This window comes from Barbus barbus (assembly GCF_936440315.1).
Source record: "Barbus barbus genome assembly, chromosome: 27".
Classification (NCBI taxonomy): Eukaryota; Metazoa; Chordata; class Actinopteri; order Cypriniformes; family Cyprinidae; genus Barbus; species Barbus barbus.
Genome location: NC_136755.1, coordinates 29531970 through 29557245, shown reverse-complemented (window position 1 = coordinate 29557245; position 25276 = coordinate 29531970). Strand labels below are relative to the sequence as shown.

General features: G+C 33.5%; 2 protein-coding genes across 3 annotated transcripts in view; one reads left to right on the top strand and one right to left on the bottom strand.

Moving 5' to 3' along the window:
* LOC306847560 (tRNA-dihydrouridine(47) synthase [NAD(P)(+)]-like) overlaps window positions 1-25276 on the bottom strand; it is a 356345-nt gene that overhangs the window by 306006 nt on the left and 25063 nt on the right. The gene's annotated exons all lie outside the window — the stretch shown is intronic.
* The window catches only part of LOC306847490 (sodium-dependent neutral amino acid transporter B(0)AT1-like), a gene marked incomplete at both ends in the record, with an annotated part of 46977 nt that overhangs the window by 19644 nt on the left and 2057 nt on the right, over window positions 1-25276 (top strand). Inside the window, 11 exons of the mRNA XM_079381431.1 lie at window positions 11605-11723; window positions 14309-14449; window positions 15295-15432; window positions 16329-16510; window positions 17815-17925; window positions 18488-18600; window positions 19060-19188; window positions 19291-19447; window positions 20494-20698; window positions 23642-23801; window positions 25037-25199. Of these exons, the coding sequence (XP_079237557.1) occupies window positions 11605-11723; window positions 14309-14449; window positions 15295-15432; window positions 16329-16510; window positions 17815-17925; window positions 18488-18600; window positions 19060-19188; window positions 19291-19447; window positions 20494-20698; window positions 23642-23801; window positions 25037-25199 (1618 nt within the window). The remainder of the gene's footprint in view (window positions 1-11604; window positions 11724-14308; window positions 14450-15294; window positions 15433-16328; window positions 16511-17814; window positions 17926-18487; window positions 18601-19059; window positions 19189-19290; window positions 19448-20493; window positions 20699-23641; window positions 23802-25036; window positions 25200-25276) is intronic.

The window sequence follows — 25276 nt, the reverse complement described above, 5'->3', positions numbered from 1 at the left end:
TGTGATTTCATACATTTGAGTTTTATTTTAATGTAAAAATATTTATATTAATTTGACTTTATGATTTAATACATTTTTTGTAAGTGTTCTGTTTTGATTTGTTTTTATTGCAACTGTATTTAATTCTACGTTTTTATTTAACAATTATTTTAATTTGACATTTTATGATTCCATAAATTTTTAGTAAGAGTTTTGTTTTTATTAAAACAAATTTATTTTATGATTTAATACCTTTTTGTGTTTGATTGATATTTATTTTAAAATATTTTATTTCAATTTTACATTTTTGTAAGTTATTTATTTGTTTTGTACATTATTTTAATTAGTAATTTTAAGTTTAAATTATTAATTAATGAGCACTTAATGTTTTACAGGAATAAGGCTAGTAAAAAAATCTGGGACATGTTTTTGATAGCTTTACAGGAATTATTGTTTATTTGCAGAATAAAAATGTCTCTTTACTCATTACTGTATCTTGGTCTGATATGTGTCTGAGGGGATACTGCATCTGCTCACAATCAGCAGCAGGTGGCGCTATTAAAACAACACAGAGTGAAAACCATTACATTCATGCAGTCAGCAGACATGAAACACACATGTAGTGATGATGCTCAAACCTCTGCAATTATTTTGCCAGCATGAAATATAATATAATATATTAATTTGTACTCAAGGATCTTCTATACCTTTTTAAGTTGCTTAAAAGCATTTCATTATGACAAGTTGCTGAATTATGACATTTTTCCTCCAGCAGATCATAACTCCATCTTTCCTGTAGTAGGAAAAGACAATCCAAAAAAAAACTTTACATAGAAACAAATAGACAACATGATTTAAAATATGAATACAAATAGCTCACACACCTTTTATTCCTCAAGGATGCATTAAATTGATCAAAAGTGACAGTCAAGACATAATGTTACGAAAGATTTTGGTTTCAAATAAACGCTGTTCTTTCTATTCATCTGTGAATCGTGAAAAATTAAATGCATCACAGTTTCTGTGTCAAACATATTCAGCACAGCTGTGTTCAACATTGATAATAATCAGAAATGTTTCTCGAGCAGTAAATCAGTATATTAGAATGATGTCTGAAGATCATGTGACAGTGAAGACACATGAAATTCACAGAAATAAATGACAGTTTAACACATATTCACATAGAAAACAGCTGTATTATATTGTTACTGATGTTTCTGTATTTTTGGTCTCATAAAGGCATCTTTGGTGAGCAGAAGAACTTTTGACCACTATATAGATTCATACAGTTCATATATGAAAGTGAAAAGTCATAATCATTCTCTTGTGATTGTCTGTCTAATGAGTGTTGGGTCTGCTTTGATAGTATGAGGATCCTGAGAACAGATATTAAGCTCACAAACACTGGTTATCAGTGACTCATCGAGCAAACATTTGTAAGCAAGTGACCGATAAAACATGCATGAGTAATATAAACATATTGTTTTTATTTTTGTCTTTTTTAAGGTTTAACAGATGTCTGCAAGTTTACATGAACTTGTCACACAAAAATATCACCTTTTGTTATACTTTAAAATAATGCTTCTTTTTTTCATTTAGGAATTTAAGTAATTTGTCATTTATTTCACTATGTTACTTCTATAGACGTCCAAAGAATAGCAAATTCCATATTAACTGGATTGGCGAGAACACATAAGGTATTTATGATAATCAGTGCAAGCAATAACTAACCAAACAGCTGACTTGGGCACTTAAGGTGGAACCAACGCCTGCAAATAACACATAAGATATATTCATCCCTGTACTGTGGGTCACCCTTACATGTAGTTGTGGAGCAGAGCGTCCTGTCCTTGCCGTGTTTACACATCATCTGTATCCGCTGCAGGATAGAGGTGTAATCTGCTGTGTTTACATGTACTATTTGAATAATTGTCTCATATGTCTGTACTTTTTTATTATAACTTAGCAGTTTTTCCAGCGAAAGGCCTGACCTTTTGCTTTTTGGTGTCTTATATTTCTGAATAAGGGAATGAATCCACAGTCTTGCCTTTAAGCTGTTGACTGGACCTAATGGAGAGTGGCTAATGATTGCACATGCATTCACAACAACAAACACACCACAGTCATATCCAATATCTTGCTCTGGAGCATTGACAACATCAGTAACTCTCCAGCAAAGCCTGAAGATTTTCTCCTGCTGAGACATATATACATGATATGACCTTCATTAGTTTTAGGGCAAGTTTTATAGTTTCAAGACTTTGATTAGAATTAAATACTCTTACTCTCAAAAATGTGCAATGGCTAGAAGCCAGTGACAACCAGAGCCTGAAATATCTGTGTTAAAAGGTATTATGAGTGCATCATAATTTAGAGCCATGTTTGCTGCACAAAACTATAAAACTGGAAGCAAGTAAAGATATGTGGGCACACATAAAATTGAGCCTGACATCTTTTCTTGCTGAATGAAAGCTGCAATAGCCTGCTCAATTGTTTCTCCTTCAAGTCACATCTTTGGAGACAGACACTGCCTTTTTGGGTGAGACTTTGGGCCAGTCATGGATGATACTGATCATGCATCCAAGGACTCACTGAGAGGCTGTATGTTTGCCTAGTAGCTAAATGAAGCCCAGTAGCCATTTCTACTGCAAGTATGTGGTAACATTTTCCAGTGCTGGGACAAGAGCATAATGCACCATTTGTGGTAATCCTAACAACATGAACTGTTTCATCTGAGGGCCTTTTTACAACAAAAACTCTCAGTGATGTATTCAGACTTACAAGGGGTGGTGATGGCGCAGTGGATAAGACACATGCCTTTGGTGTGAGAGACCCGGGTTCGAATCCACTGTGAGACACCAATGTGTCCCTGAGCAAGACACTTAACCTCTAGTTGCTCCAGAGGCGTGCGACCTCTGACATATATAGCAATTGTAAGTCGCTTTGGATAAAAGCGTCAGCTAAATGAATAAATGTAAATGTAAGACCTATTTCAGTGACTGTTTTTGCCAAGGATGTCTGCGATGGCAGGAGTTTAGGTGCTTCAACTTTACATGACTCATTTTCTATGGTGGACTTGACCCGATAATATCCTCCAAAGGAAGAAATGAGGGCATTTGTAAATCTTTCACTGCTGAACATAGATTTAGTTTGCCGGCATAATTGCCCAAGCCACATTGTGCTCTTTGAAATTCAAAGAGGAAGTAAGACTGCATGTAATGCAGTGAGAGAACCACTGGAAGTTTTGGTTTTTAATCATTTTGTTCATGCTCTCACTTATTTTGTTTGTTGGGGGTTTATCTTTGAATGCAATAAACTGTTTTGTGTCAAATGCAGCTGTGTTTTCAAAAATATCTGATTTTAGATGCAGGTCAAAGTAGCAGAGGTATTCCTCTGACCATCGTTGGGCAAATGCATGGTAACGGGCCTCAAATTCACCTGGAGAGGTGGAATCAATCAGCTGTTCAACATGGTCTTTCAGTACCTTTACATCATCCCTTTTCCTCCCATGTCCCTTTACCCAGTGTTCAACATCTCGCAAGATGTGGTTGTGGCAAAACACTATGCTTAGTGTGGTAAAGTTTTTTTTTCAAAGCAGCCACAATTCCCTTTTCCCTGTCAACTCAACTTATTTTATTTTGTAGAGTCCATTTCAATCTTTCCTAAAATATCAATCAAAAACTGCTCATGATTTTGCATAAATTTCCGTTCATGCAGCATGAAGCCAACTGGATACACTGGATCGTTGACCAGTGCAGTGTTTCTCATGGCCAGAATAGACACATAAAAATCCCATCTCAAATGTTGTGCCATAGCTGATGATTTGAGGGTATCCAAATTTCACTAATTCCTCCAAATACGCACATGCTAAATTACCAATGTCTGGCATGCCTGCATAAGAAGGTCCGGAAAAGTTGTAATATGCCAAATAAAACCTGGCAGCTGGTATGGCAATTCATGGAGACTAAATATTTCATCGTGTGAAATTCTGTCTTTACATCTCTGGCCATACACAGTGTTCTGGACCTGCTTCAGGTTCCGTGGGCAGTTTACTGGCATTTGCTCCTGATCATAATAATAAATGGAATAAATGTTCTATTTGTTTTGGCGATTCCATGCTTATGTGAAATATGCAGTTGCAGATATGCAGTTTCATCCCCTATGTAGTGCATTAAATATAAATCTGCAGCTAACTGTTTGTCATCCCTTACTAGAGAGTAAACGCTCTTTCTGAAAACTGGGGACCCTTTAACACATTGGGGAGTTCTAACCCATATTTCTTTATATTGTGATAATTAGAACCCTTTTGTTTCCACATCCTTTGGTCATACCAAAAGTCCATGTTACAATCATCAGACTCTACACTTTTAAAAAGACAGACAGCGCCACCTTTTGGATGCAGAAGTGGTTCTGTAGAAATACAATCTTTGTAGCATTCAGCATTGCTAAGAATTGCTTCCGCTTCCTTCAGTGTAAACGCTTTTTATTTTTGCATTAAAGCCATTTTGCTGCCATTTACCAGCATCAATGCAATGTTTGTGTATGTGTATACTATGCAGCTCTGGTATGTTTGATTGTTAAAGCAAAAAAAATAAATACAAATCTGGAGTATATAAAATAGTACCCTAATTAAGTTTCAACAAGTTTCCCATAGAAAATTGTAAATGTAAAGAGATGTTTAACAAATACTGCACTCACTGGCACAGTTTAACAGAGGCAAGGAACTACTGTCAAAGCCAAGCAACAGAATAAAGGATGCTTGAAAAGCTGTCTGGTAGGGAGTTAATTTATAGTGATGTTCAAAACAATCAGTTAACGGTCACGGTTCGCTGTAGAAAGGACGCAAGGGAAAATCCACAACAGGAACACGGAAACACACGACATCCAACAAGTAGACCCGACAAACACTAACTGAACAGACTGGGGCTTTTAAACACAGATGCAGGGAATCAGTTAATAATCAAACTAAACGAGGACAGGAATGTGACCAAATAAGGACAAACAGGAACAGAAACAGGGGCAAAACACTACACAGACAGTCCAGAATCCTGACATTAACTGAGTTCAGATGATTACATCCTTTCGTAATTTAGCAATTTACATGCTTATATATCTGTGATTGGTTTAATCATGTGACATTAACTCGTTGGGGTCTGAGGGTGTTTTGGGGCCCTTCATAAGTTTTGACTTGCCCTTACATTTGTGCTTTTTTCAGTTGTTTATAAACATATGAATGACTATAGTCTCATTTCACTGGGTTGAGCACAAACGTTTGAACGTGCTTGCAATTTTTTATAAAATTATGTTTATGCATGGTTATGAAGTCACTGAAATAAGATCAGAAAACTCATACTAAACATATTCACAAGACTTTTGGATGCTGTAGACTAGAAAGTTTGCTACACAAAGATTCATTTTTGTCCACTTTACTTTATTCACATAAAACAATATAGTGATTTAACTTTTGTAAGACACTTTTTGTTGTCCATATGTGAGGGAGTGTCAATGGCCATCCTTCACCATGCACTGCTTTAAAGCACACAGAACCGGTAATGCAGCCGCATTCCTAAGAAAAAAGTAAATGATTGATAGCATATATTGTGCAAAGTACAATACCAGTAGCACACGTGCATAACCCATAGGCAAATAATAAAAATAGGAACATATAGCCTACTTAAAATAAATCCCCAGCAAATATTGCTCCGACGGCACCGTTGTGTCCCTGGCCAAAAATACTCACGGTTGGACGACATAAATATGTAAAAATATATAATACAGAACATTTCCTAAAAATGCATTCAGATACGTTTGTGCATGTCTACAGTTCTCTGGGGTTGCATGTATAATTGTTTCTTTGACTTTTATCTACGTGTAGTTCAATATGTACCCTGTTGCGATTCAGTTGTGAAACTACATCCAGTAGGTGACGTCTTTTACACATGCATTTATAGTCCATCATGACTCTCTATGAAATCCTTATGAAATATGCAAAAGCAATTGTGCTTACACCGTGGTTAATACTGCAAAAATTAATTTAAGTGCCCCGACTAGTTTTTAAGAGGTTATGAATAGTCGTCCACGGACGTCCTTTACATGTCTAGCCAAGCACCCATACAAAAAATAAGATAAAAAAAATAAACAAAAATTAAATGAAACAAAAGCACGGAAATCTTTATTAAAAAAAAAAAAACACGACCATTTGTGTTTATATCTTGATTAATGTCAAATTATATTCACAAAGTGCCCTGTGTGGTGAAGTGATTGTGAAGCCACTGCATTTTAGTCATTATTCGAGCAGTTTTCCGTACATGACAATACATATATTTATATATATACATTTATAAATGTAGAAATCAAAACATAATTTCAGTGTAAGCCATGAAGGACAGTCGTTATTTGTCACAAAAACTGTGGATATGGATAGGGACATAGTTCAGAGCACTTTGTACATGATAGATGAGTGGTTGTGAAATATATATTTATAAATGTACAATACAATATATATATATACTGTATATATACACACTATATTGCCAAAGGTATTGGCACCCCCTTCTAATGAACAGGTTTGACTACTTTAGTAATTTCTATGAGTATAAATCTTAATGTTTAAGCATATAATGATATTCTAGGGAATTGTGTGCTTTAAATTTTATAGCAACAGTTTGGACAGGACCCTTTTCTATTCTAACATGACAGTGTCTCTCTGTATAAGACACGGTTCAGAAAGACATGATTGATTGAGTCAGTGTGGAAGAACTTGACTGGTCTGCAGAAAGACAAGTCCTGATCCCAGCTGAACACCTCTGGTGTGACTTTATATGCAGACCTTGAGCCAAAAACTCATCACCAAACACCAATGACTTGTATAGACACTATATGGACAAAAGTGTTGAGACACCCCCATCATTTGAATATTCGGTCTGTAATTACTATTCGAACAATAAAATTCGAATTTTACTATGTGTTAATTTGCTGGCTTTAAATGCAGGGAATCTATGATAAATCCTAAGCAGTTATAACTACATGCACTGGGGAGCGTGTGAACAAGTTGATAGTATTTGATCACAGAATACCATCATCTGCCTCGCGAAGTTTGGATTTACTTTGATATAAAGGATCTCACAAAATGTAATTACTTCTGATCAAATTAATTGGTGAAACTGATTTATAATAATATCACCACCACAATGAGAAATCATGAAATCCAAACACAGTCGACTGAGGACAGACAGCTGTCCATCACTGCATTCACGACTGCAGGTAGAGCGCATCTGATAGTGAAATAATCTTCATATTATATAAAGTTTCTTCAAGAGAGAGTGGTTTAACACACAGCACTAAGAAACTGTTGTTAGCACACGTTATCTTTGACAGTGCGTTCTTATTGTTATCAGGAACAAACTTTCACCCGAGCATGTGGATATTATTGTTTCTCTCAGAAAGTGAAACAATTTAAACACCATAAATATAGTCTGACTCTAGCTTATAGCCTATGTTCTGTACTGTAATTGGCACAGTCTGCTTGATTGTTCCGTTTTCCCTGCTTGATCTTGAATGCTTTTTTTTTAATGTATTTTGTTTTTGTTTACACAAGTTTTCAACCAAAATAAACATTGTTTATTGACCCTTGACCCATTGTTGTGTAACGGCTAATCATAAGCTTGTTCAGAAATCGTGCCAAAAACTTGATAATTCAAAATAACGTCTTTCTTATTAAACGTCATTTAAATAAACGAATATTAATTTTTTATGAGCCCAAATATTCGAATGCAAAATTTTGGGAAAACGCCCATCCCTACCTAAAAGAGGTGCTTCCAGAAGTAATAGATCCTCTTTTGGCTATTATTAATTCATCATTATCATTAGGATATGTCCCAAAAACCTTCAAACGGGCTGTTATTAATCCTCTCATTAAAAAAACACAACTTGACCCCAAAGAATTAATTAATTACAGACCGATCTCGAATCTCCCTTTTCTTTCAAAAATATTAGATAAGATAATATAATCACAACTATGTTCCTTCTTAGAGAAAAATTATATATGTAAGGATTTCCAGTCAGGTTTTAGACCATATCATAGTACTGAGACTGCTCTCATTAGAGTTACAAACGACCTGCTTTTATCATCTGATCGTGGTTGTATCTCTCCAGTGCTACTGGATCTTAGTGCCACGTTTCACACTATCGACCACAACATTCTTTTAAATAGACTAGAAAATTATGTTGGCATTAGAGGAAGTGCACTGGCATGGTTCAAATTGTACTTATCTGACCACCATCAATTCATGGCAGTAAATGAAGAGGTATCATACCAATCACAAGTGCAGTATGGAGTACCTCAAGGCTCAGTACTTGGCCCCTTACTTTTCACGCTTTACATGTTTCCCTTGGGAGATATCATTAGGAAACATGGTGTTAGCTTTCACTGTTATGCTGATGATACCCAGCTCTATATTTCTTCACGACCTGATGAAACTTACCAATTTGCAAAACTAACGGAATGTATAGTTGATATCAAAAACTGGATGACTAGCAATTTCTTACTGCTAAATTCTGAAAAAACAGAGGTGTTAATTATTGGACCAAACACATGCATGTAATAACCTAGATCACTGTCTAATACTTGATGGCTGCTCTGAAAATTCTTCGTCATCAGTTAGGAACCTAGGCGTACTTTTAATAGCAATCTTTCCTTCAAAAAACATGTTTCTAGCTTTTGTAAAACTGTATTATTCCATCTTAAAAATATATCTAAATCACGACCTATGCTCTCAATGTCAAATGCAGAAACATTAATTCATGCATTCATGACCTCGAGGCTAGATTATTGTAATGCTTTATTGGGTGGTTGCTCTGCACGTTTAATAAACAAACTCCAGCTGGTTCAAAATGCAGCAGCTAGAGTTCTTACTAGAACCAGGAAGTATGACCACATTAGCTCGGTTCTGTCAACACTGCACTGGCTCCCTATTAAACATCGTATACATTTTAAGATCTTGCTAATTACCTATAAAGCCCTGAATGGTTTGGCACCTCAGTATTTGAGTGCGCTCTTATCACATTATAGTCCTTCACGTCCGCTGCGATCTCAAAACTCTGTCGATTTGATAATACCTAGAATATCAAAATCAACTGCGGGCGGCAGATCCTTTTCCTATTTAGCTCCCAAACTCTGGAACAATCTACCTAACACTGTTTGGGAAGCAGACACACTGTCAGTTTAAATCTAGATTAAAGACCCATCTCTTTAACCTGGTTTACACATAATAAACTATCGCATTTCTATAATTCAGATCCGTTAAAGGATTGTTAGGCTGCATTAATTAGGTCAACCGAAACCGGGAACACTTCCCAAAACACCTGATGTACTTGTTACATCGTTAGAAGAATGGCATCTACGCTAACATTAGTCTGTTTCTTTCTTATTCCGAGGTCACCGTAGCCACCCAGATCCAGACTGTATCCAGATCAGATGTGGATCAGCACCTAGAGATGGCCTCTACAGCCAGGACACCTAGATGAGCCCCAGAGACTGACCCCCAGTGAAGACCCTGTCTCCAAGACGGCCATCAGGACAAGACCACAGGAACCAGATGAGTCCTTTGCACAATCTGATTCTGCTTTAGTCTAGATTTAAACTGCTGATTTTGTCTGGCCAGCGGAGAATGACACTATTTCGACAAACTATTTCCCGTCTAAATACTGTAACGCTGATATAAAGCCACCCAGCTTTATATCAAGCTGATGTAAAGCTGCTTTGACACAATTTGCATTGTTAAAAGCGTTATACAAATAATATTGACTTGACTTGACATTCTCTTTCTTTATCAGAAATGTCCTGTTCACTTTCACACAGTTACACAGTTAAGGGTCTTTCTCAAGGGCACCACAGTAGAAGAGGGAGCGCAGAAATGCTCTTTTTTCACACCTAAATAAAACAGCTAAAATCTAACACACATTTAATGCAGAAAAACTTTTACTGACATAAGATTATTGTAGAGTAAAAAAATATAATACATGTTGATTAACTTTTTCTAATGCTTCATTAATAAAACGGATGCAAAATCTTGTTCCATTGTATTTTAAATGTAGTTAGGACCATAAAGACATTTTCAAAATTAGTGTGTCATTTACCTCAAACTTTGCCTTTGAGTTTTTTTTATATTCATATTCTCTTCCCTCAGATGCTGTCAAGAGGTGGAGCCCAAATACTCCAGACTCAGTCATTGATGCAGCGCTGGAGGAACACCTGAAGCACGCTCCAGGAAGAGCTGGGGGTGGAGGATATACAAACTGAGCTTTCACTCTAAAAACATTTACATGTGTGTTAACCATAATCCAGTATTTTTGCTGTTTACTTGTTTGATTTATGGCTGTTTAACAGTAATGCAAGACTGTAGTACTTGCACAGTTCTGACTTCATGCATCAATGGTGGAACACATGAATCACTCTCCTGGAAGAACTGGTGGTCGTGGACCAAGATAATGAGAGTAAACATTTACAAAAAAAATTGAAAGACTCTTAAAATAGATACATACTGGGTGTGTGACCCTTTGTTTAAATAATGGCTGCTTAACATTAATATAAAACTGTTAGAGAAAATGCCATTGCCACAGATTTAGAATGAACCACATTCTACTATTTTTATTTTCTTGTTTGGATAGTAGCTGTTTAACAAATGGAAGACATTTTTCAAAAATGTAATATTCATAATAAAATGTTGTGCTTAATTAGAACACTATTCTTTTTGCTTAAGTCCAGAATAATGTGTTATTGTTTGAGATGAACACGTGATTAAGATGTTTTATAGATGTTCAGGTCTGACTGGACCGATTTTGGACCAACCTTTGTAAAGTTCAGTTGTGTAAACCTCAAGACATAATGTATTGCCTTTCACAATGTCACAGAATGATTATTTTAGATGCAGACTTATATATTAAATGAACACAAAATAGACATCCAGAAGATGACGCGTTTAGACGTGCAGAAAAGACGTGTAATTGCTTTCATGCTTATTACAAAATGAAACTGAACAAAATAAAATGTTCTGTTTGTCGATGCGTTGATGTTAAGCTGTTTCCTTATAATAGACTTCTATAGGGGAGAAAACGCTTAACGTGATATTATTCACTTTATCTGTGGAATAAGAGCTCGTTGTTTTGACAGTAGTTAGTGTTTAATACAAGTAAGGTTTGACAGAGAGTTGGGTTTCCCTGGTGGATGTTTAGTTGTGCTACACCACGCTTATCAAGTAAAGTGTTGGCAGTGGAGACGCGAGCTGGATCAGGTTGTTCTGTACTGTACTGTACTGTACTGACCCATACATACAATACAATATGATTTCTGAGGTGTCTCTGCGCCTCCCGATTACGAGAAAGGACTTTGTTTTTAGTCGAATGATATAAAAACATAATGAGGCTTATAAAATATTACAGCAGCAACCTTTGCATCTTGGTTTTTACAGTGAAACACAGATTTAGGAAGGGAGTTACACATTAAACTGCAGCACAACTGCATAAATTATACGCCCTGTTTATAGTTAGTTGTGCGAGTACATAACCCACCCGTGGAGCGCCGGACACACATCACATCAGGATGGACACGACCAGCATCGCCTCCAGCGCTCAGGAGCGGCCCAAATGGGACAATAAGATCCAGTACCTGCTGACATGCATCGGGTTCGCCGTGGGACTCGGGAACGTCTGGAGATTCCCCTACCTCTGCCAGATCTACGGAGGAGGTGACTGCATTATTAGAGGATGTGGATCTGAGTGCTTTTAGGTCAACTTCTGCGCTGAAAAATATTCAGTGTGTAGGATTTACTTTCAAACTATTTTCGATGGTAAATGTGTCCCTGGAGCACAAAAGTAGTCATGAGTAACACAGGTATATTTGTATCAATAGCCAACAATACATTGTATGGATCAAAATTATACATTTTTCTTTTATGCCAAAAATCATTAGGATATTAAGTAAAGATCATGTTCCATGAAGATATTTAGTAAATGTCCTGCTGTAAATATATCAAAACTTAATTTTTGATTAGTAATATGCATTGCTAAGAACTTCATTTGAACAACTTTAAAGGAGATTTTCTCAATATTTACATTTTTTTGCTCCCTCAGATTCCAGATTTTCAAATAGTTGTATCTCAGACAAATATTGTCCTATCATAACAAACCATACATCAATGGAAATATTATTTATTCAGATGATGTTCTCAATTTCGAAAAAATTTACCCTTATGACTGTTTTTTTTTTTTGGTCCTGGGTCACAAATTTGACAATAATTACAAAGAAAATGGCAAACACATTGAATTATATGTGACATTTTGAAGTAGAAAGACTGAAATTGGATTTTCTTGTAAAACATTCTCCAATAATCTCAGAAAAATATACATTTTTTACAGTATTTATTGAATGTCCATTTGTTGTTTTTGACAGATATAAACATTTTTAGCATCAAACATGCTTTTATATATATATATATATATATATATATATATATATATATATATATATATATAATAACATATATAATTTATTTACATTATAATTTTTTTATATTAGATATTTATATTATTTTACATATTTAATTTATTTCTGTTAACACTTTAATTTTAAAAAAGTACAAATTTATTAAAAAATAAATTAAAATTTAATTTAAAAATATATACATTTTTTACAGTATTTATTGAATGTCCATTTGTTGTTTTTGACAGATATAAACATTTTTAGCATCAAACATGCTTTTATATATATATATATATATATAATAACATATATAATTTATTTACATTATAAATTTTTTTATATTAGATATTTATATTATTTTACATATTTTAATTTATTTCTGTTAACACTTTAATTTTAAAAAAGTACAAATTTATTAAAAAATAAATTAAAATTTAATTAAAAAATCCATTACTACATAAACATATTTAAAAACAACAAAAGACTAAAGACTAATAAAAATGACAAATAAAACCAAAAATTACTAAAACTTTAATTAAAATGAACATGAAAACAGATCAAAATCTAAATATTAAAAACTGTAATAATTTGACACTTACAGTAAGCTCTTATTTGTTAAGGTTAGTTAATGCATTAACTTACAATAAGCAATATATTTACAACACTTTTCATTTTACATTAGTTAATAAAATCAACTGTTCATTGTTTGTTTATGTTCACAGTGCATTAACTCATGTTAACAGATTTAACTTCTGATTAAAAAAAGCATTAAATACTGCAAAGAACATCAATATTAATAAACACTGTATTGTTCATAGTTAGATCTACTAATACAGTTACCCTGTTAACAAATGAACCATGTCTGTGAAGTGTTATAAAAATACATTATGATTGCTGTTGAAAGTAATTACATTTCCTTCATGAAAGTTCCTGAAGTCATTAAATAATAAATCAACTTCTTCCTGGTACAGTATTAAATCATAAATTATGTTATAATTATATTAATTAGGTAATAATCAAATCGATCACAATAAATTTGCAGGTTGATCCTTTAATACATAAAAATATCATAAAAATTTATATACAATAAAAATAAAATAAATAAAAATAAAATATAGCACATAAACAAAAATCGAAATTTTATATATATATAAAATACACACACACACTTTATTGATGTATATTAAGTATTATAATCATTATTATATACAATATATTTTTATTTAATTTCACAATATTTGTAAAATACAATGCTGCATTTATTAGTAAACATATTAGGGGGAACATTTAGATTTCACCAGTGTTTGGGGTTACTTTTTCAAGTAAGTAGTAAAGTAACATTACTTTTAAATTTACAACTAAATATCTGAGTTACCTTTGCAAATGAGTAACGCAAATTACTTTGTTTTACGCAATATGCAATACTCTAAGTAAGTTACTTTTTTAGCGAGTAACGCAATAATGCATTACTGTCCATAAAAAATAACAATGTAACACAATAAGTTACTTTTTATCGAGTATACAATACAAATAAAAATAAAATAAATAAAATATAGAACATAAACAAAAATCTATATATATATATATAAAATACACAATTTTCTTTTTATCAAGTAACCCAATATTGTAATGCATTACGTTCCATAAAAATGTAACACAATAAAAGTTACTTTTTTATCAAGTAATCTAATATTGTAATGCTTTTTATGGAAAGTAACACAATCAGTTACTTTTTTATTGAGTAAAGCAATATTGTAATGCATTACTTCTAAAAGTAACTTTCCCCAACTCTGCGTCTGAGTATTTGACCAGTCAGATCTGGAGGTTGTTGTTTTGTTGTGTGTGTCTCAGGTGCGTTCCTGATCCCGTACCTGATCGCGCTGGTCTTCGAGGGTCTGCCGCTGCTGTATCTGGAGATGGCCATCGGTCAGAGTCTGAGGAAGGGCAGCATCGGCGTCTGGCACTCCATCTCTCCTCTGCTGGGAGGAGTCGGTGAGGGAAACACATTCAGCTGCATGTTACTCTCACACTGACATCCAGACAGAACCATGAATCAGTAAAACATCAGTAAAGTTCCTAAACTAACTTTGATGTTGGCTTGACAAAGCCTTGTTTGAAATAACTCTGAAAAGCTTCATGTTTGAAGATTTTACTTGAAGTCAATATTAAAATGTTCTAGAACACTGCTAAAATATTTAAGCAAGTTGCTATCATGATTTAACATGCATGTTAACGTTTTAGCATGTTGCTAGCATGTTTTAACACATTGTTAAATGTGTTAATTGTCTGACATGATTTGCCTGTTGAAAACATGATTAGAATATTGTTAGTTAACATCTTTTAATTGAATATGTAAATAGTATGATTTAACATGGTTAGTATGAGCATGTTGCTAACACGATTTAACACATTGCTAACATGTTTTTATTTAATGTTGATAGCATGTTGCTAACATGATTTAATATGTTGCAAGCATGATTTAGCATGTTTAGTCATTAAGCTTTGCTGGTGGCGGACAGCTTAACACTCTGTTCAAAAGTTTTCACGCCCTCAGTGAAAGTCTATGTCACTTTTGTTTAAGTAGTTTTGATAGGTCCGGCTTTGTCAAGCCAACATCAGCGGGCTTATTTTTTTTTACAGGTGTGAAACATGCTGAATTTTCTCTGAACAGATAAACATATCTTTTAGTGTCTGGTTGTTGTTTTCTGTGGCATTCTGTGATTTTCCATGACTGAATGTTTGATGTGTTGTCAGATTGTTTTCCTGCATATCAAGTCTTTATGAGCTCATAAAAGCATTATTGGGCTATTACCATATGATTGCGCTTGTGTTGGCAGGCGTGGCGTCGATGATCATCTCGTTTTTGGTGGGTTTGTTTTATAACACCATCCTGGCCTGGGTTCTCTGGTATTTCTTCCACTCGTTTCAGGAGCCGCTGCCCTGGAGCCAATGCCCCATCAACGAGAACCACAACGGTACTGAGAGAAAAACACACCAGGAACACTGCAGAACAAACATAACATTTCAGTCTTGTTTGTTTGTTATGAGGTGCCCATAAATGCAATATAATGAAAATTAAGCGAAGGATGAGGTTCAGCCAGGAAGTAAAGAAAATAAAAAAATCATAAAATCAGAATACTGTAAATCATAAAAGTTTTTGAGAGAGAGAGAGAGAGAAAAAGAGAAGAGCAAGTCTTACAAAACCTGTCAAGGCCTGTCAGCTTGTTTCAATCACAATTTATCAATAATTGATAGATAAATAAATCATAATTTAAATAAAATATAAATTAAATAAAACATACATATAAATAAATATAGGAATACATAAAAATACAGTAAATAATATCAATACCAAAATATGAATAAAAATTAAATAAATAAAAATATAAATGTATATTAAAAGTAAAGAAAAATGTAAAAACAAACTAATCAATAACATCTAAAAAAGTACAAAGCAAATCAAAATATAAATACATAAAAAATAAATGAAAATAAATAAATAATTAGAAAATAAATAAATAAAAATATAAATGCAATAAAATTAGGAATATATAAAATATAGTAAATAAAATTAAAATGTATACAATTTACGGTACATAAATAGAAATATGTATATAAAAATACAAATTAAATAAAACATAAATAAAGGAACAAATAAAAATGTAGTAAATAATATAAATACAAAAATATGAATAAAACAAATAAAAATATAAATGTACATTTAAAAAAAAAAATATATATATATATATATATATATATATATATAAAGTAGCCTATATAAAGTACATACATTAAGAATAAACATATTATATAACGATATTTATTTTTCTCAAGTATCTGAGGTGTTGTTATCTGGGCCTGTGTGTTGTAGGTTATGTGGAGGAGTGTGTCGCCAGCACACCGGTCAACTATTTCTGGTACAGACAGACGCTGAACATCACGCCGGACATCGAGGAGAGCGGCTCGCTGCAGTGGTGGCTCGTCGTGTGTCTGGCCTCGGCCTGGAGCATCGTCTACGTCTGCTTCATACGGGGCATCGAGACCATCGGCAAGGTGACACCAACCAACCCAAAAACAACAGCCTTTACTGGGCTTTATCATGGGTTATGCGGTTTATTGTGTTTATAGTTAACCCTGAATTTGAATGCATTCGAAATCTGATACAATTTTTTCATTCAAGAATCATTATTTTATAAAACAGTCATAACTTAATATCTTTCAAATAAACCCACACTGTATCTAATCACCAACTTCTTATTATAAGTGAATGTGAAAAAATATCAAAGTTTTGAATGTTACTGTGTTATTACTGCATTTGATCCTTTTTGATAAATTTGATAAATTCTTTGAAATTTCAAATTACACATGAACCAGAACGAAAAAAAAAAACATGTATAAAATACATATATTTTTGTCAGTATTGATGAGAAATCTTATTTGAATATATAATTGTATGAAATGTATAAGAACACATAATCTGAGAATTATTAACCCCATTGGAATGAATGGAGATTAATTAAAATCTATTGAATTTATAACATGATTGCTCAGAAACAAATTTATGAAACCTATATATTTATTTCTAACAAAACAAACATTATTCAAAGATTTAAAACACGATTAAAGAATTTTACTTGCAAAAAATGTTTCAAAAAGTGATCAGTTTTTCATGCTGCAATGGTTCATCAATAGATGTAGATATTCATGCTCATCAAATTTAGTCCAAAAGTGTGTAAGATTTAGGAAAAAGTTTTTATGTTACAAACGTTTTTTGACGCTAATGTAACATCATAGATTATTTTACAGAAGGTATTTTTGACACTAATGGTGCTCCATACAAACCTGGGTCAAAAATGACCCGAACACGAAACACATTATATCTCTGAAAAAATAACTGTAAAAATTCAGAAAAAAATAAATGATGTGTATTTTGAGGTTCTTAGAGCATTTTCACAGTTTCATTCCCGTACTAAAAACTATGCATTTTTTAAAGAAATCTTTATGTATCTTTTCCAGAACACTGACTTGAATGCGCTGTGAGGGTTAAGCAAAAATCCACTTAATATTTCATAATTTTGCTTCTCAAATAACTATCTGGACTTAAGAATGTTTTGATATTTATATTCTAAAACAAGGCAAAATTACTGAGGAAGAAATAACACATTGTTTTCATCTAATGGTGCTCCATACAAACCCGGGTCAAAAATGACCCGAACACGAAACACGTTATATCTTTGAAAAAATAACTGTAAAAAATCTGAAAAAAATAAATGATGCTCTCAAATTATCTGCAGAGTTTCGTTCCCTTACTAAAAACTATGCATTGTTCAGAAGTGTTTCTCTTGACTGTGTTGCAGGCCGTGTACGTGACGGCCACGTTTCCATACCTGGTGTTGACCATCTTTGTGGTGAGGGCCCTTACACTGCCCGGGGCCACAGACGGGCTTCTGTACCTCTTCACTCCAGACGTGAGTCTCACACACACACACACACACACACAGACACACACACACACACACACACACACACACACACACACACGTTGGTTTTTGTGGTTTATGGGGACTCTCCATAGGCGTAATGGTTTTTATACTGAACAAACTGTGTGTGCTATTGCCCTACACCAACCCTACACCTAAACTTAGCCCTCACAGGAGACTTTGTGCATTTTTAGATTTTCAAAAAAACACCATTTAGTATGGTTTTTAAGCCTTTTGAATTACGGGGACATAGACAGTGTCCTCATAAACCACCTTCATATTGTAATACCTCTGTCATACCCATGTCATTATACAAATTTGTGTCCTCATAAACCACATAAACATGCACACACACACACACACACACACACACACACACACACACACACACACACAGATGCACAGACACAGACACACACACACACACACACACACACACACACAGACACACACACACACACACACACACACACACACACACACACACAGATGCACAGACATACACTCACACACTCACACACTCGTCTGACGTGTGATGTTGTGTGTGCAGTGGACGCTGCTGATGGATCCTCAGGTGTGGCTGGACGCTGCAACGCAGATCTTCTTCTCTCTGTCTCTGGCGTTCGGGGGACTCATCGCCTTCTCCAGCTACAACCCCAAAAAGTACAACCTGACAGGAAAAAAAAAATCTATTCTGTTACAAATTCCAATGAGACCAATGATTCCTACATTTCACATTCATCCTAATATTCTATTCGAATATTCTGTAACTTTGCAAAAAGGTTCATTTGTTAACATCAATTAACAACATTAGTTAAAATGAACTAACATTTAAATTCTAAAGAATTTATTAATCTTAGTTAAATGTTAAAATCAAAGTTTGCATCTGTCAGTATTATTTAATGGACCTGAACATGAAATAATAATTAACAGATGTGTTTTTATTAACTAATTTAAAAAAATATTAATATATATAAATAATTAAAAGATCAATAAAAGATCACTTCAATTAGATCTTGATTGTTATATTTCAAATCCATTGTAGTGGTGTATAAAGGCAAAAGCACAAAAACTACCGAATACCTCCAGACCTGACTGTGTGTGTAACTGTGTGTGTTTCAGGAATGACTGTGAACGGGACGCTCTGGTTGTTGGGATCATTAACAGCGCCACGTCTCTCTACGCTTCCATCCCCATCTTCGCCATCCTGGGCTTCAAAGCCACGAGCAACTTCAACTCCTGCATTAACAGGTGAAGCACAGCAAACTCAACCCGTGCCTTTATTATGCACGAACACACACGCACTATAAGGGCTATAATGAGAGGATTTTAATGTGTTTCATTCCGCTGCAGTAACATCCTGGATCTGACCAACGCTTTTGACGTCGCCGAAAAAAACATCACGATCGAGAACTACGAGAGCTGGTTAACACATCTGAACACAACCGACCCAGACAAAGTCTCCAGTCTGAACCTCAAACACTGCGACCTCCAGAACTTTCTGGACCAGGTAAACGATCGCTCTCGAAATCATAAACGGCACAGAAAAACAGCAGGCTCTGTCATGTGTGCTTGAAAGCCAACTGAGCTGTTATCTGAATCATAAACCAGCTCAGGTTCACTTTCTACACATTTATGTTAACTTATTTGGCTTATAAAACACCTTTAGAACAGGAAACTGTCATACATTTTATTTTTCAAGATTTATTTACAATATAAATCAATTGTAACATTATAAATGTCTTTACTGTCACTTTTCATCAATTTAATGCAGCCTTGATGAATAAAAGCATTAACTTCAGTACGTACCTCAGTCTTGAAGATTTAAAATTAATAATATTTTGACTTTTTTAAAATAATGTTAAATTACTTGAAATAATGTTTAAATTACTTGGGACAAAATACAAAAAATGTTTATTTATTAAAAAACGTAATATGATAAAAAAAAATTTTTTTAAATAAAACAATTGATAACAATGATGAAAATAAAACAAATAAATAATGCTAAAACTGCTAAATTAACATCCGCTCAAAACAAAAGGCTGGTGGTCTTAAAAGTACTTAAACATAAATAATTAATACAAAAAATAATAAATAATTTTAGAATGAAAACAAATATAATACCAAAACCTAAATTACAAATCAAAATTTAATAAAAAAATTTATAAAATAAATTATTTGACTAAAAACAAAAAAAAGTTAAAATGCAAAAAAACAAAAACAATCTAATACAAAAATCTTAATTACAAAAATAATTACAAAATTTTAAAAATCACTTGACAAAAAAAAAGTAAAAAATGCAAACAAATTAATGTAAAATGAAAATTAATAACTTGAATAAAAACAAAAAAACAAAAAAAATTAATAAAAATGCTAAATTAACTACAATTATATTCAAGATTACAAGACTTGTTTCTTAAAAATAGGAGCTCCAATTATAGCTGATCATGTGCAGTGGATGAAACAGCGCTGTATTTATCAAACCGAAAGAGCCGTCCAAAACATGTACCAATATATACCCCATGTATCTGTGTCTGACGGCTGTCTCTTACCCAGAGTGCTTCAGGAACGGGGCTGGCATTCATCGTGTTCACGGAGGCTGTGATCGAGATGCCGGGCTCGCAGGTGTGGGCCGTGCTCTTCTTCGTCATGCTCTTCAGTCTGGGTCTGTCCTCCATGTTCGGTAATCTGGAGGGCGTCCTGACGCCGCTGCTGGACCTGCACCTGGTGCCCAAGTGGATGCCCAAAGAGCTCTTCACAGGTAAACACACGCTCATCCACAGCGAGTCAACGAGGGCATTCCCGTGTGCAAACGAGCAGTGCTGAGGAAAGTTACCTTTAAAAGTAATGCATTACAATATCACGTTACTCCCTTAAGAATTACGTTACTTAGTTACTTTTTATGGAAAGTAATGCATTGCGTTACTTTTGAAATCTGGGCAGGGCTTGCTTGTTTGTTTTTAATTAGTCCTGTCAAATGATTAATTGCATCCTAAGTAAAAGTTTTTGTTTACATAATATGTGTGTGTGTATTGTGCATATTTATTATGCATATGTAAATATCCTTAATAAGTATATAAATAAAACTCCTTACCGAACGGGGGTTAGGACCCGGGGGAGGCTGCTGCTGCACGTGCTATTACTGTTTACTCCATCACACACCGAACGCGTCGTGCTTTCACACAGCTATGCTTCAAGAATGAGCCACACTGCTGACGTGATCTAATCACCAGCACACCCTGAGCACAAGTGAGTTAATGTATTCCTCTTATCGGCAAGACATATCTGCATCATTTTTCATATCGGGCAGATGCCGATATTTACATTTAAAGCCATTATCGGCCGATTCTGATAATATTGTGCATCCCTAATATACGATGCGATTAATCACGCTTTTTATTTTTAATATTAAAAAGTTCTTCTACAAATGTAAAAGCCCTTTTCACACCAACAGAGAAATGAATGCGCCTCAGGCTGAAGGAAATGTAAAAGCACGTCTGTACAGTAGAGGATGCAGCTCAAACTAATCACATGAAGAATATGACGCAGGAGAAGAAAGTTCAGCACTATTCAGCAATAACTCAAATCAAACACAAATGTCATTTTTGCTTAGTATGGTTGAATTGGATCATCGAAGGTCAACAGCAAAGCATACATAAATGATATTTGCTTTAACATTTAATTATTGCAGGTTTGTATAATATTCTGAGTTTGCATTTGACTGTTTTTATTCATTTTGAGGAATACTGAATGTGTTTTTGAGTAAATGCATGTTGATATTTAGTCTAGAACTACAGTAAGATCATGTTGATATTTAGTCTAGATCTACAGTAAGATCATGTTGATATTTAGTCTAGAACTACAGTAAGATCATGTTGATATTTAGTCTAGAACTACAGTAAGATCATGTTGATATTTAGTCTGGAACTACAGTAAGATCATGTTGATATTTAGTCTAGAACTACAGTAAGATCATGTTGATATTTAGTCTAGAACTACAGTAAGATCATGATGATATTTAGTCTAGAACTACAGTAAGACCATGATGATATTTAGTCTAGAACTACAGTAAGATCATGTTGATATTTAGTCTAGAACTACAGTAAGATCATGACCATGATGATATTTAGTCTAGAACTACAGTAAGACCATGATGATATTTAGTCTAGAACTACAGTAAGATCATGTTGATATTTAGTCTAGAACTACAGTAAGATCATGGTGATATTTAGTCTAGAACTACAGTAAGATCATGTTGATATTTAGTCTGGAACTACAGTAAGATCATGTAGATATTTAGTCTAGAACTACAGTAAGATCATGTTGATATTTAGTCTAGAACTACAGTAAGATCATGTTGATATTTAGTCTAGAACTACAGTAAGATCATGATGATATTTAGTCTAGAACTACAGTAAGACCATGATGATATTTAGTCTAGAACTACAGTAAGATCATGTTGATATTTAGTCTAGAACTACAGTAAGATCATGATGATATTTAGTCTAGAACTACAGTAAGACCATGATGATATTTAGTCTAGAACTACAGTAAGATCATGTTGATATTTAGTCTAGAACTACAGTAAGACCATGTTGATATTTAGTCTAGAACTACAGTAAGATCATGATGATATTTAGTCTAGAACTACAGTAAGATCATGTTGATATTTAGTCTAGAACTACAGTAAGATCATGTTGATATTTAGTCTAGATCTACAGTAAGATCATGTTGATATTTAGTCTAGATCTACAGTAAGATCATGTTGATATTTAGTCTAGAACTACAGTAAGATCATGTTGATATTTAGTCTAGAACTACAGTAAGATCATGATGATATTTAGTCTAGAACTACAGTAAGAGCATGTTGATATTTAGTCTAGAACTACAGTAAGATCATGTTGATATTTAGTCTAGAACTACAGTAAGATCATGTTGATATTTAGTCTAGAACTACAGTAAGATCATGATGATATTTAGTCTAGAACTACAGTAAGATCATGATGATATTTAGTCTAGAACTACAGTAAGACCATGATGATATTTAGTCTAGAACTACAGTAAGATCATGTTGATATTTAGTCTAGAACTACAGTAAGATCATGATGATATTTAGTCTAAAACTACAGTAAGATCATGATGATATTTAGTCTAGAACTACAGTAAGATCATGTTGATATTTAGTCTAGAACTACAGTAAGATCATGTTGATATTTAGTCTAGAACTACAGTAAGATCATGTTGATATTTAGTCTAGAACTACAGTAAGATCATGTTGATATTTAGTCTAGAACTACAGTAAGATCATGTTGATATTTAGTGTAGAACTACAGTAAGATCATGTTGATATTTAGTCTAGAACTACAGTAAGATCATGATGATATTTAGTCTAGAACTACAGTAAGATCATGTAGATATTTAGTCTAGAACTACAGTAAGATCATGTTGATATTTAGTCTAGAACTACAGTAAGATCATGTTCACACACAACGCTCTGCACTTACTCCTGATTTCTCTCAACACCAGAGCTGTCACTCAATACATCAGAAACACAGGAACTGGAGTTATGCATTTGAAAAGTAACTCAGAGATTTCCTTCTCAATTAAAGAGTAATGCATTACTTTACTAGTTACTTGAAAAAAGTAATCTGATTACGTAGCACACCGCGTTACCTGTTACACTATTAACGAGCTCTCGCTGCAGGTCTGATTTGTGTGCTGAACTTCCTCGTGGCGCTGATCTTCACGCTGGGATCTGGCAACTACTGGCTGGAGATCTTCAACAGTTACGTGGGCTCCGTCCCGCTCCTCGTCATCGCCTTCTGCGAGATCATCGGCGTCGTCTTCTTCTACGGGATGGACCGGTCCGTAAACTCACTCAATACGACACAATCTGACAGATTAAAGCCAGATCACTCAAAGCAAACATGTACATAAACATAAACAATTTTCAAGCAGTTCATTAGAGCAGCGTTTGTGAGCTCATGAAAATAGTTCATCATTAATAAAACCCTAAAATATCAATAAATTCAAGCATAACACTAACATTTAAATGAATCAAAAATCAAAAATAATTTTCAAATAAAAAAAAAAACACTCAAATGTTAAAAATGCTTAATGTTAAATTTAAAGGAGTAATTTTAAAATATAAACAATCAAAAGAAAATGCATTTAAAATGAAATTGTTAAAATGTCAAATTAAAATACCAAACACCATAAATAAAAAAAACCCCTAAATTAACAACAACAACAGCGTTTATTTCTAGAGCACATTTAACACAACTGAGGTTGACCAAAGTGCTTTACAAAGAATAAAATACAAATAAAATAAGAGAAACAAGGACATCAACAGACAAATATCAACGAATTTTAATAAATTAAAATTAATCATTTTAAAATACAAAAAAGTCCTTACTAAAATTGTATTATAGATGTTGTTAAAATTAATAATAAAATAAAAAAATGTAAAATAAAATAAGCAATTAAAAAAAAAATTAAAACACTTGCTAAAAATGTATTAAATCATTAAAAATAAAAATGCAGAGTTAAAAATATAAATTTTATTCTTTTTTATATATTTAAAAAAATAAACACCCAAAATGCAATATTCAATAAAAACCAAAGCATAAAAAACTTAAAATTAAAATATAAAACAAATTTCAAACTAATAGAAACTAAAAACACAAAAAATATATAATTTTAAAACAACCTACTAAAAATCAAATCATACAAATCATAAAATATCATTTAAAAAAATAAAATAAAAACAATCAAAAAACACTATTTAATGACATAAAAAATATAAAAAAAGAATTAATATTAAAATTAAACACTTTCTACAAATTAAATTATAAAAATGTAAAATAAAATTAAGAAATATTTAATTTTTAAATAAAAAAAACACTAAAAAGTGAAACAATTTATTTATCAGCATATCACATGAGCATGTTGATAAATAATTGAAATATGAACTTAAAATCATCACGTTTGGCTGAAAAAAACTGTTTGTGAATAAGTATGAGATGGTGATGGAGAGAGATGAATGGAATAAACATCAGTGATTGTGCAAAAGACTGAGCGCCGGCTGCTTGTGCTTCAGGTTCAGTGATGATATCGAGAGCATGACGGGCCGCCGGCCGAACCTGTTCTGGCGTGTGTGCTGGATGGGCATCAGTCCCATCATGCTACTGGTGGTTCTGGTGGCATACGTCGTGATCCAGGTCCAGAAACACCCCACATATGCCGCCTGGAACCCAGAATACGTGAGTTTGAAGCACATCCGCACACAACACAACCAATAACACCCAGCATCCTTACAGTATAACACAAGGCCGTAACC